General features: G+C 35.2%; 1 protein-coding gene across 3 annotated transcripts in view; it reads right to left on the bottom strand.

Annotated features, from left to right (window-relative positions):
* The window catches only part of LOC125673131 (ATP-dependent RNA helicase DHX33-like), a 45,039-nt gene that overhangs the window by 29,912 nt on the left and 1,440 nt on the right, over positions 1-13,687 (bottom strand). For 2 of the 3 annotated variants that reach the window (XM_056160661.1, XM_056160663.1), the window contains exons 2-6: positions 10,053-10,303; positions 5,006-5,166; positions 2,450-2,500; positions 1,435-1,506; positions 1,161-1,270 (exon numbers count right to left, since the gene is read on the bottom strand). In XM_056160661.1, coding sequence (XP_056016636.1) covers positions 1,161-1,270; positions 1,435-1,506; positions 2,450-2,500; positions 5,006-5,166; positions 10,053-10,119 — 461 coding nt within the window. In that variant the 5' untranslated portion in view covers positions 10,120-10,303. The remainder of the gene's footprint in view (positions 1-1,160; positions 1,271-1,434; positions 1,507-2,449; positions 2,501-5,005; positions 5,167-10,052; positions 10,304-13,687) is intronic. The other variant, XM_056160662.1, reaches the window with a different exon arrangement.

Here is a 13,687-nt window from a genome sequence, read left to right as displayed (position 1 = left end):
ACTTTTGAGAAATTTTTGAATTGAGATATTTTTTTTAAAATATACAGGGATATGAAATGAGTGACCTTAACCTTTACAAATTGATCATGACAATTGTCTGAAAGCCATTTGCCTGTTAATTATTATATATATGTGATCAATACCTGTTCAAACAAGAGACTCATGGGCATATTGCTCACCTGAGTCTTCTTGGCCGATATTTAAAGATTTTCCTTAAACATTCGCATGTAAAACTTTGATCCCCTATTGTAGGTCCATCCTACCCCCGGGGGCAACTATTTTAACAAACTTGAACTTGCACTATGTCAGGAAGCTTTCATGTAAAAGTAAACCTTTCTGGCCCAGTCATTCTTGAGAAGTTTTTAAAAAAGATTTTCTCTATGTTTGTATGTAAAGCTTTGATCCCATTGTGGCCCCACCTTTCCCCTGGGGGCCACAATTTGAAGAAACCTGAGTGCACTATGTCAAGAAGCTTTCATGTAAATGTAAGCTTCTCTAGCCCAATGGTTCTTGAGAAGAAATTTTTTAAAGATTTTCCCTATATTTGATCCCCTTTTGTGGCACCATCCTACCCCTGGGAGCCATGGTTTTAACAAACTTCAATCTTAAGTATGTTGGGAAGCTTTCCTGTAAATTTCAGCATTTCTGACCTAGTGGTTTGTGAGAAGATTTTTAAATGACCCCATCCTATTTTTGCATTTTTGTGATTATCTCCCCTTTGAAGAGGGCATGACCCTTCATTTGTATTAACTTGAAAGCCCTTCACCCAAGGATGCTTTTTATCAAGTTTGGTTGAAATTGGCCCAGTGGTTCTGGAGAAGAAGTCAAAATTGAAAAAGTTTACAGGCAGACAGATGACGGACAACAAGCGATCAGAAAAGATCACTTGAGCTTTCAGCCTATCAGTCATGTACTTAGAAGCATTCCAAATATAGATTGTTAATGACATTAATAAAGATTGCGTCCACTCACACCATAGAAACCCCCAGAAAAAATCTAACCTTTTGAGTCACATAATAGGCCAAGATTAGCACTTCACAAACATTTTGCTGGCAAAACAGATAAACTCTTATAATTTCCTTATCATCTGATATTTCTGACATTTGTGCTTTTTAATTAGTACAATGTCCCGTAGAATCTTAAAATGTAGGTTATCAGACCTCTTCATTAGAGGGTCCAGGATTGCTTCCCTTAGTAGCATTCCATCAGTCATGTACTTGATTTTAGTATTCTCTGATGTGACATCCTCAAATCTCACACAGTAACCAACCTGTTGAAAAAAAAAAATGTGACAGATGGAATTATAAAGTTTGAGAACAAATAAAGGATGGTTTACAATACGCACATCAAAAGTTTGGTCTTGTATGATGAAAAACTAACGTGTAAAGAACAAGGGGGAAAAAAAAGAGAATCAGAAATGAAATTTTAGAGTACCCGCTGTCCCAGTTCTGTCCCCTGTTCTTCTGCCACTCTCTGTGATATCGTGATGGCTGCAACTCGTCTGGGCTACAAAAACAGAATAAAGTTCTATACAGAGCATACAGGGGTTTGTATATCCCAACACAAAAACAGAATAAAGTTCTCTACAGAGCATACAGGGGTTTGTATATCCCAACACAAAAACAGAATAAAGTTCTCTACAGAGCATACAGGGGTTTGTATATCCCAACACAAAAACAGAATAAAGTTCTACACAGAGCATACAGGGGTTTGTATATCCCAACACAAAAACAGAATAAAGTTCTACACAGAGCATACGGGGGTTTGTATATTCCCAACACAAATGAAAGGCTAAAGGAAAATTCTGATTAATTCATCTTAAAAATATGACCAGAATGTAATGTTAATATAAAATACTGTCAATGTACCTTATTTATCTTAGAAATACAACATAGAATACAATTCTGTGGTTTTGTCAATTTCATGGGCATCAAACTTTACAGTTCTGTCCATAAATATCATTTCATTAGTACATAAATTCATGTTTTGTCCATAAATATCATTTCATTAGTACATAAATTCATGTTTTGTCCATAAATATCATTTCATTAGTACATAAATTCATGGACAAAGCTTTATGGTTATACTTTTAATATTCTTTCCTCTTAAAAACAAATAACACATTGTCACAGATTCTTATATGCTGTAAATGCAAAAATAAAATCAGAAATCTAGTCTGTTCTTTTAGCAGATTAAGGTGTTATGCAAGGAATCTGCAGCTTGTACATTCAAGTCCCACTGGGGTATTATGAATTTTTTTCTGAACCATATTACACTAAAATTGCAATTTTGTGCTACCTGAGGCAAAGTTTTAACTTTCAGCACCGCAGCATCATCACACATATCCTATGCTTTTCATTTTGATTGATCTGTCCTTGAACTCTGGACAACATTTCTAAGTACAAGTTTTAAAAAGTTTAAAATTCTAACTGAAATCAAATGTTCATACCTGTGTTATAGCAATAATGGCATTTTTGTTCACATTGGCCTCCAAAAGATACTGCAAGATAGAACAAAGCTCATCGAAACCATTTGACCTATATACATTTTTTTTCAAAACAAATAAAACATACACTCCCTCCCAATTACATTGTATATCAATGTTCCTTTTCACCATGGTAAAATGACCTTGAGTTATAAAGCTAGGTCAAGGGCAACATATTGAGTAGTCAGTAGAATTCATTCTTAAAAAGACAACTATGTGAAAGTGTTTATATAATGATAATCTCTTACAATTAAAAAGGGGGGAAAATTCTGAGTAAATATTGCTAGGATATTTACACTTCCAATCTTTCGCCTTTGATATTATCTTTACCAATTATAATGATAACCGTTGATGAAGCTGTTGTGAACAATGTGTGCATGAATCTGAATAAATAGAGTATGTCTTAACGACTGGGAATTCTGACAGAAATGAAAGGAGAATGTCAATATAAAACATGAATTTCATTTTTAACAAGAGGCCCATTGGCCCATATTTAAGACTTTCCACACACATATATATATATATAACATTGTGCTCGACTGTGTAGTTTGCGATAGTAAAGCGTCATCGGAACTTGGTTTTGTATTCCTATCTAAGCATGGTTAAAGAACAAATAAATACATAAACTTCGAAATGTTTTCGTTAATGTAAAATAACGTTTTTTATTTTGATATCAAAGTACCTGACGAATATGAAGGAAAACATGTCAAAACGATATATATATATATATATATATATATATATATATATATATATATATACACACACACACACACAGGTGACTCTCGATAACTCGAAGTTCAAGGGACCTTGATAAAACTTCGAGAAATCGAGAGTTCGAAATTCGGAAATTGAAAGTCCGCCGGTATGGTTTAGATTTTACAGTAACCGGAAATGTATACCAACAAGATCATATGATATCGTTTTGACATGTTTTCCTTCATATTCGTCAGGTACTTTGATATCAAAATAAAAAACATTATTTTGCATTAACGAAAACATTTCGAAGTTTATGTATTTATTTGCTCTTTAACCATGCTTAGATAGGAATACAAAACCAAGTTCTGATGACGCTTTACTATCGCAAACTAAACAGCCGAGCACAATGTTATGTCGTTTTACCCAAAACAAAAGTCTGTAGATCTCTAAAGTATGTATAAAACTTACTCTCTCGTTGTCATGTCAAAACAAATTATAGATTTTCTTCATAGTCGGATTATATATAATTTTAATCACAATACCCCAGTGCAAGGTGTAAACTGACCAATTAGCCAATTATATACTCAAGTGTGTCACCTCCACAAAGAAACATCAGTGATGTTTCAACTAAGTAAACACCTAATTACCCCTCCTGCATTCAACAAAATCCAGGTAAGGGCCAAGCGGAAATTATTACACGCTTGAGTAACGGTGGGTATACGCTACCACCACTTCGAGAGATTGAGAGTGAAAAACAATGAAATGTGTTTTACGGGACCCAACTTCACTTCGAGAACTTCAAGAGATCGAACGTTCGAGAGATTGAGAGTAAATTTGCTTTGTTATATAGAGAAAAAAATCGGGACCATGATTTCACTTCGAGAGATCGAGAACTTCAAGAGATTGAAGTTCGAGCCATCGAGAGTCACCTGTGTGTGTATATATATATATATATATATATATATATATATTCACAAGTAAAACTTTAATCCCTATTGTGGCCCATGATTTTTACAAACTTGAATCTGCACTATGTCAGGAAGTTTTCATGTAAAACTTTAATCTCCTATTGTGGCCCCATCCAACCTCCGGAGGTCATGGTTTTAACAAAATTGAATCTGCATTAAGTCAGAAAGATTTCATTGACAAGTAAATTTCAGCTCTCCTGGCCTAGTGGTTCTTGAGATTTTGAATAACACCACCCTATTTTTGCATTTTTGTTATTATCTCCTCTTTGAAAAGGGTGTGGCCCTTCATGTGAACAAATTTAAAAGCCCTTTACCCAAGAATGTTTTGCCAAGTTTGGTTGAAATTGGCCCAGTGGTTCTGGAGAAAAAGTTGAAAATGTGAAAAGTTTACAGACAGAAAGACAGATAAAGGGTGATCACAAAAGCTCACTTGAGCTTTCAGCTCACATGAGTTAAAACTACATGAAGGCATGAACTGCAATGCTTAATGCCAGCATATTTTTCATGAAGTGCTAACATGCTTCATAAAGTATGATGACTTGCGGTGTCGCAGTTCATACCCCCATGTATTTTCAAAAATGAAATTATGTATTACAATAATTATCTGTGGTATCTGTGTGGTCTTAACACTTCCTGTTTCCCTATCAGTATGGCTGTGGCTGATTATAATTATCTGTGTGGTTTTAACACTTCCTGTTTCTCTATCAGTATGGCTGTGGCTGATTATAATTATCTGTGTGTTTTAACACTTCCTGTTTCTCTATCAGTATGGCTGTGTCTGTACTCTAATTACCTGTGGTATCTGTGTAGTTTTAACACTTCCTGTTAATCAGTGTGTCTGTACTCTACTTACCTGTGGTATCTGTGTGGTTTTACCACTTCCTGTTTCCCCTATCAGAATGGCAGTGTCTAGCCTCTGAATCTGGTTAATTATCTTTCCCTTGGCAGGGTATATTGGGAGGTTCCTTCTCTCCTGCTGGAGTTTTTCTGGCACATAGCCATTGTTGCCATCATCTGAAATTGAAGTAAATGATTATTTTATGAAGAAATCATTTCAAATAGTGTATAACATAAATTCATTTTACATGTATCTAGTGTTTGTTTATGTGTTTATTGAAAATTTCATGAACTGTGGGTCCTTTTGGAAGATATTTATGTGGTGGATCTAGGATTGCTTTGGACTGTACTGTGCTGTAGCCATGCAGGTATTACATTTCAAAAGGACAAGAAATGCATTGCCGGGGTGCAAAATAAATTTCACAACCACTCATCCCATGGGACAAATAAGATATAATGATCATTTGTCCCTGTAATCGTGTAATGGTTTTATTTGCCCCATGACATTTTCATACTTTACTCAAATAAAGAAAGATTGTATGTGGACTAACAACAGAACTATGGCTTTCTGGGAAAATATTGAGAAAGAGCTACAGATCCACCCCTTATAAAAACCTTAGATAAATCTACAAGTCACATCCTGATTGTTGAATTCATTTTTCCATAATTTGTATTTTGAAAGGAGGTCAGCTCTCATAACAATTTGGTTGTCCTATTTGAAATACGATTTGTTTTACAGATGCAAAGATTTTCTGTAATCCACAACATTTAAAAGGGGGGTGAGGGCGGGATGGAGGTGGGGACTTGGGTGGAGGTGCTGGTAGCATTAAACCTTTGCAGAAGTCTGGTATCTCTGTTGTAAATATTGTCCAGCAAACTGCCCAAGCTGAGTTAATTAACAGAACTCTACATCATTGCATTAAGTACAGCAACTCCCACAAACTTTATATCAATTATCTGATTTCTAATGGATGCCAGACGAGGAATGATTGATCACATTTTAAAGACAATTTAATGACAAGGCTTTGAAAAGCACTGACTAATGCATCGTCATAGACAGGCTATTTACTGGTCAACTGGTCAGGAGTGGGCAGGGCAGGTCTCACCAACTCACAAAGGTCATTTCACTTTCACAATACATACTGCAGCAAAGGTGACCATCAGCCAGTGACAATTTCAGTGTTCCTAGTGATTTTACATTATGTCCACACACAAATGGACTGCAACAACAATTTTGAAACAATCACATATTTCTTCCAAGAGCAGTACATCTTCATAATGATGACAAATGAGGGTACATGATAGAATTTAAAAAAAAAAAATCATTTACATGAAGTACAATGAAAATAAATAAAACTAATTTTGGCCAGATGACTACAGGCTTCTTAAATCAGAATACCTTCTAATGATGAATAAAAAGGCTAGGAGACCCAGCTAGTGGTCATTTCATTTCATTAATTATTCCTAAAAGTTGTTTGAAATTGTTTTGTATGTTACATGTATTAGGGTTTAATTATATCATTACATTAAGTGCTATATATTAATAATAATTAAATTATGCATTTTAATTTTGACACTATGAATATTTTATTCACATGTTTGTGCACATCGATTTTATATTATCTTTTTTCTCACATTTGTACAGGCTTTAGAGAACTAATGTTGGTAGGGCGCTATATAAATCTTTTAATTACAATTACAATTTCCCTGTTTACATCTACCATACTAACTGTACAGTTGGTATTAGACTTTTGTCTATAATTGTTGTTTCTTCTTCATTGCTAGTACCAGTGATCTAAGTAGTAAGTAAATAAATGTAATATATATGTTAGATTTTTATTCTATAAGTTAGCTGATTTATATCTCATGTAACTGTCAAGCTTATGTGTACATATTGAATTCATTATACATTATGTAAAGATCACATAATAATTTCTATGAATTGCACTCACTCAATTATTTATCTAACATGCCCTGCCCTAGCTCTCTAGATAGTTGACAGGACATTCATTAATGATTTAATGATACTCATTGTTAAAAACACACAGATGCTATTACTGTTTGATCACAGGCAGATCAATGCAAGGAGTGGTCTATAAAAAGAAATATTACACCTGCAGTTTGAATTTAGATGAAACCTATTAAAATATTAAACAGTTATGAGTCTGGTTACACTTTATGTCACAGACAGACAGATATAAACCTATGGCCCTGCATGGTTACACTCTATGTCACAGACAGACAGATATAAACCTATGACCCTGCATGGTTACACTCTATGTCACAGACAGACAGATATAAACCTATGGCCCTGCATGGTTACACTCTTTGTAACAGACAGACAGATATAAACCTATGGCCCTGCATGGTTACACTCTATGTCACAGACAGATGCACAGATCAGTGACTTTTTCCAAAAGCTGGACCGAATACAAAATTATCATTATATTTTATCAGTGACTGTAAGATTTATCAATTGTCTAGTTTCAATTCTTATTTTCTTTAGTAGGTGCTAAAACTGGACTAATGTTGTTCTCCAAAGTTGTCTTCTGGCACAAAATTCTTATCTGAGTAAACAGTTCACCTACAGGGAAGGTCCAGTGTCAATCATGTAATTGTTTACACTTTCTTGATGGAGATAAATTTGTTTTCAGTGCTTTTCAGTAACTTCAAAATGATCATCATGGCAATAATAAAATTACAACTTTTTTTTCTACTTCATTAAGTTTACAAAATTCCTTGTTATCATAAATCCCTTAGAAAACATGCTCAGAGGTCTCCCTATTACAATCAATTACCACTCCTTCAATTCATTCTCTAACCATAGGTCAAATGTCACTGGGCAGTGGTCAGTCCCTGCCGGGTTGGGTCAACAAAGGGTCAGATGTTTTTGTCTGGATCAGCAGAGAGCTCCTTAGAAAGCCATCCCCCAAACTGACCACTTTTGTGTAGAAATCTCAAGTGACTTCCATTGAAATCATGGACAACACAGATTCATTATCAAATTGGACACTGAAAATTAGCTGTTCAACATGTTTGATTAGACATAACTGAACATTTCACCCCCATGGCCGAAGCTGAACCCGGTGAATGACCATCGCTGGCCAGAGTTACCCTGTGACTTGTCAGAACACACTGGCCACTGGTCAAACAGTGGTCAACCCATACATACAGAACCAAACTCACGATAGCTGCCTGTAATTTAGGACTTTGACTATCAAACACTCCCTCCAGACTAGACATCATCTCAAACCAATAAATTTACAAAAACCTGCTTTGTCAAATTCAGAACTCATTACTATCGAAAACTAACATGGAAAGGTGAAGATGATAAACAGTGATCGATCTTGTAACTCCTATATCATCAACAGATACATTTAGAAATTGTAAATAGTAATACTGTATATTTTGTTTACAATAATCTACCATGACATTTTATTAACACAATGAACAAGATCAATGCATACATGTGCTACCTATATATGCTACATAGGCTGTAGGGAGATAACCATGTATATATAAATGTTGGGGAGAACATGACTGTTCTGGATATATACATCATCACAAATATTCTGTGTTATTTAAATCCTATTTCACTCACACATACAGGCTCTACTAGTAGGCTTAGTCGATATCAAAGTCCTTAAAATTCAAATTGTAACTCAAACTTAAAAAGTTTATTTCCTGTTTTGCAGTGCAGCATTGTAAATTACAGGTAAAAAGCAGGTATGCAGCTACCACAACAGCTGTGTCACATATAGTTTCCGTAATCTGAATTGCCAAAACATATCTTTCACAAATACAAAGCATGCAATATATGCTGAGACACAGGAGTATATATCCAGGGGTGAATTTCTGGGACTTCGCAGCTGGTTACACAGTTTACCTTGGAATTTCCTGATGTTTGCCCACTTGGTGTCTGCATCATGCATGCAATCCATACCAGGAACACCCCTCCCCCCCCACCACTTTTATTTTACTTCCAATACTTGGATACTTACTATGATACTGAACTGTGTATCTGGATATTTACTGATGCTGGACTGTGTATCTGGATACTTACTGATGCTGGACTGTGTATCTGGATACTTACTACAATGCTGGACTGTGTATCTGGATACTTGCTGATGCTGGACTGTGTATCTGGATACTTACTACGATGCTGGACTGTGTATCTGGATACTTACTGATGCTGGACTGTGTATCTGGATATTTACTGATGTTGGACTGTGTATATGGATATTTACTGATGCTGGACTGTGTATATGGATATTTACTGATGCTGGACTGTGTATCTGGATTCTTACTACGATGCTGGACTGTGTATCTGAATATTTACTGATGCTGGACTGTGTATATGGATATTTACTGATGCTGGACTGTGTATATGGATATTTACTGATGCTGGACTGTGTATCTGGATTCTTACTATGATGCTGGACTGTGTATCTGGATACTTACTGATGCTGGACTGTGTATCTGGATATTTACTGATGCTGGACTGTGTATCTGAATATTTACTGATGCTGGACTGTGTATCTGGATACTTACTGATGCTGGACTGTGTATCTGAATATTTACTGATGCTGGACTGTGTATATGGATATTTACTGATGCTGGACTGTGTATCTGGATACTTACTGATGCTGGACTGTGTATATGGATATTTACTGATGCTGGACTGTGTATCTGGATATTTACTGATGCTGGACTGTGTATCTGGATACTTACTGATGCTGGACTGTGTATATGGATATTTACTGATGCTGGACTGTGTATATGGATACTTACTGATGCTGGACTGTGTATCTGGATATTTACTGATGCTGGACTGTGTATCTGAATATTTACTAATGCTGGACTGTGTATCTGGATATTTACTGATGCTGGACTGTGTATATGGATATTTACTGATGCTGGACTGTGTATCTGGATACTTACTGATGCTGGACTGTGTATATGGATACTTACTGATGCTGGACTGTGTATATGGATATTTACTGATGCTGGACTGTGTATCTGGATTCTCACTACGATGCTGGAGTGTGTATATGGATACTTACATGTACTACGGTGCTGGACTGTGTATCTGAATTTCTTTGATGGAGGCCCATCATCGGGCATTCTCATTTTGTAAGTCTGCGGCGTTTAATATATCCGGTCCTTTGATACTCTGATTTTGTAAGTCCGCGGTTTTTAATATATCCAGTCCTTTGATACTCTGATTTTGTAAGTCCGCAGCGTTTAATATATCCAGTCCTTTGATACTCTGACTTCTCTCTTCATCTTTTCAGTTCATGCCTTTAAAATCCTACTAATAAAGATAGAAGTACATGAAAGTAAAAGTATGATTATAAAGACAGGCTTTAAGAAAAATCCTCTGGCATCCATCTGATAATGGCACTAAATCATTTTGCATGTTGTAAAGAGCTGCCATTACCCTGCTCATGTAATTGGAAAAAAGAAAATTGAATCACTGGACCAGAATAATTGCTTTTAATACATGATTGTCATAAAGTGTTCTTTGTTTGCACCTTTTAATGCCACTTGAAACAGAAATTGAGAACATGCTCAAAATCTCTACACAATTTTTACACTTAGCTTGTACACGTTGTAACAGCAAAATTTCTTCCATCTGAATTCAACTCATGCTCAGATTGTAGACTCTTGATATCAAGAAAACCACACAAAATCAACAAGAGCAATGCTCACACTACAAAACAGGCCCGTCCAATATATTCAGAAATGTAGCAGTATACTCTAAGAAAGGATCATGAACATCCAAATAATATTAAGCCATTCATTGGTCAAAAAATGGCTCTGACAGTTTTCTTTCAACCTTCTTCCTAATCTAAGAAAGTATTGATAAAATTCTTACTTTTAAGACAGTTTTGTTTACAATAAAATTTAAAAAAGATTTCACTTTAATAAAGTAGAACTTGTATAACTTGGGAAGCAACATCATCACTTTTAAAAACACACTTGGCACCAACACCATGGGGAACATGAACATCAACTGTGGTGTTCCTAGCTATCTAGTATTGTTTTTCCAACGACCTTGAGAAATAAGAGCTATAACCTCCTCTTAACATGGGGAACATATATGTACCTGGTTTAATTATCCTTGTCTTATTAGTACTCTTTTTACCCTTCCCACAAGGTACTGATGAATGAATACATAAAAAAACACTGCCAAATACCATAATACAACCCATCTATGATGGTGAATACCATATAGTGGGTATTTACTGCAGTTGGAATTATTTGCAATTTGATCCCTAAATGGCAGCAAATTATATTCTGTGCTTGCAATTTCTGTGGTTGCTTTTTACCTATACATACATACCTATGTGTATGAATATATATTCTGAGATTGTAATTTTTGCAGATTTTTCATATCCGCTAAAAAAAAAAAAAAAAAGGACCATGTACTACAGAAAATATTCGTTAAATGCGATGTGTATTAAGTTTGATTATCCTAGCCTGATTATTACTGTTTCTATCTTGTTTTGTGCCTATAAAATTATACATGCAAGTTTGACCTTGTCAAACAATAGGCTTCTTTCGCTAATCATTGGCAACATGTGACAGTGTAACTAGTTTGAAGATCCTATAGCCTTATTTAAGTACTGTTTTATCTGGCCCACACGGTGCTGACAGGCAGGCAAATTCACTGCACCATAACATAAGATCAGATGTACACCAACAGAAAAAGACCAACAGAAAAGGACTGGTTGATAGGACACACAACTGATCTTGGTAAAAATACAGTGATAAACTTCACAAAGACAAAAACACAAAACTTCAGGAGTAGGAGATAATACATTGAATACAATGGTTCATGGTTGTACAATGAATAGATTATGGTTGTACAATGAATGGATCATGGTTGTACAATGAATGGATCATGGTTGTACAATGAATGGATCATGGTTGTACAGTGAATGGTTCATGGTTGTACAAGGAAAGGATCATGGTTGTACAATGAATGGTTCATGGTTGTACAATAAATGGTTCATGGTTGTACAGTGAATGGTTCATGGTTGTCCAATGAATGGTTCATGGTTGTCCAATGAGCTTGTAACATGAATAAGGAAAAACTGGATAGTACGTAGCGAATTCAAATTACGTTTTGATTAATTAATTTAATCTAATACATGTATTTTAAATCTAATACATGTATGTTAAGGAGGAATAACATGACAGAGAAATCTGATATGGATGGAAAATGGAGGATATATAATACATGTATTTGTAAAAAAAACATTTTGAAATGAAAAAGTTTCAAAATTACCTCATTTAGTGAAAAAATGCAGTTTTAGAAGAAAGTAATCTGAATTGTTTTTAAACTCCTGCTAGACTCGAACGCATGACCTACCAATCAGCAGAGCTTACTCAGCTAGGCGATTAGATTGGAAAGGGATATTATTGTATACAAGTATTGCTGATTTTATATTTTCATTTTATGTTTCAAAAAGAAAGTCAGCCATTATGACGATATAGTATTCCTCCTTAAGGCAATCATTTCTAAAAATAACTACTTTCATAACCAATTAGAACTTTCATAGTACTTATTCCACCTATGGATATCATAAGATATAATCCTCATTTTGATAAATGACCTGAACTTTTCAAGACACTGATCATCACTGGGCAGATTTTCACAAAAATCTGAACAGACTACACATGTTAAAGACCTCATGCAGGTTTTGCATGTAGTCAGTTGCTAATCCAATTCACCATGGGATGTGTAAGCTACTTTTAGGGAGCAAGGTTCTCCTTATGGGCATGGAAACTCTTTCTATGTGTATATATAGTAAACAAAAATCATGTGAGACTAATCTAATTAAAATTGGATGTCAGATTCGTTTGTATACAGTATGCAAGTATGGAGTGGATGTAACATCAATCTGATTAAAATAAGATCTTTGATCCGCTCCTTTATTGTTACTTTGTAACACTAGATCAATAGATTGGTGTGCGGCCGCCGATGAACATAAGGAAATGCATGCTCATCAGTTCTCTAGATCCAATTTCCTTAGTAACTTGTAAGAGATACATCTCGATATACAATTTCTTAGATATCAGCTCCCCTGTGCCAGACAAACAGTTCATTTGTTTGTTTGTTGTTTTAGGTCTTGTTTGAGAATTTTTCACTCACGTAGACCTCACCAGCCTTAGATGAAATGCCACAAATTTTGAACAGTGTATGACACTCAGTCGTAGCAGTGAGGTTCCTTTCCCTTGCCAGCACCGACTGTGATAGCCTATATGTGACTTTCGCTTCTAATGCTGGACACTTGACCATGACACAGTTATTTAGTACCTATCTTAAATGCTCAGGTTTGATGTGGTGCTAGGATCAAGAATTTAACCTGGGTCTCCCAGTTGCAAAGCAAGCACCCTAACCACTAGGCAACAGTTAGTATAACTATTGAGTTATTACTTTGAATGTTTTCATGAGTACTTTAGTATATAGTGTAATATTATGGGAGATCATTGATGAGAGAAAGTTTTGAAAAAGTAATTTCAGTTTCTAGTAGTGTATCTTAAAGAGACACTACAGCTCATTTTGCGCAAAAATCATGAAATGACAATTTTCCCAGCGCTTTCTCAATTTTTGTTGCATTGTTGAAAGTATGAACTTTGCGAAAATAACACTTATCTAAAGTTAAAAATTATCGTTTTAACGTAAAAA

This window comes from Ostrea edulis, chromosome 3 (assembly GCF_947568905.1).
Source record: "Ostrea edulis chromosome 3, xbOstEdul1.1, whole genome shotgun sequence".
Classification (NCBI taxonomy): Eukaryota; Metazoa; Mollusca; class Bivalvia; order Ostreida; family Ostreidae; genus Ostrea; species Ostrea edulis.
Note: the sequence above shows the minus strand (reverse complement) of the source record. Positions and strands in the feature narration are given on the sequence as shown.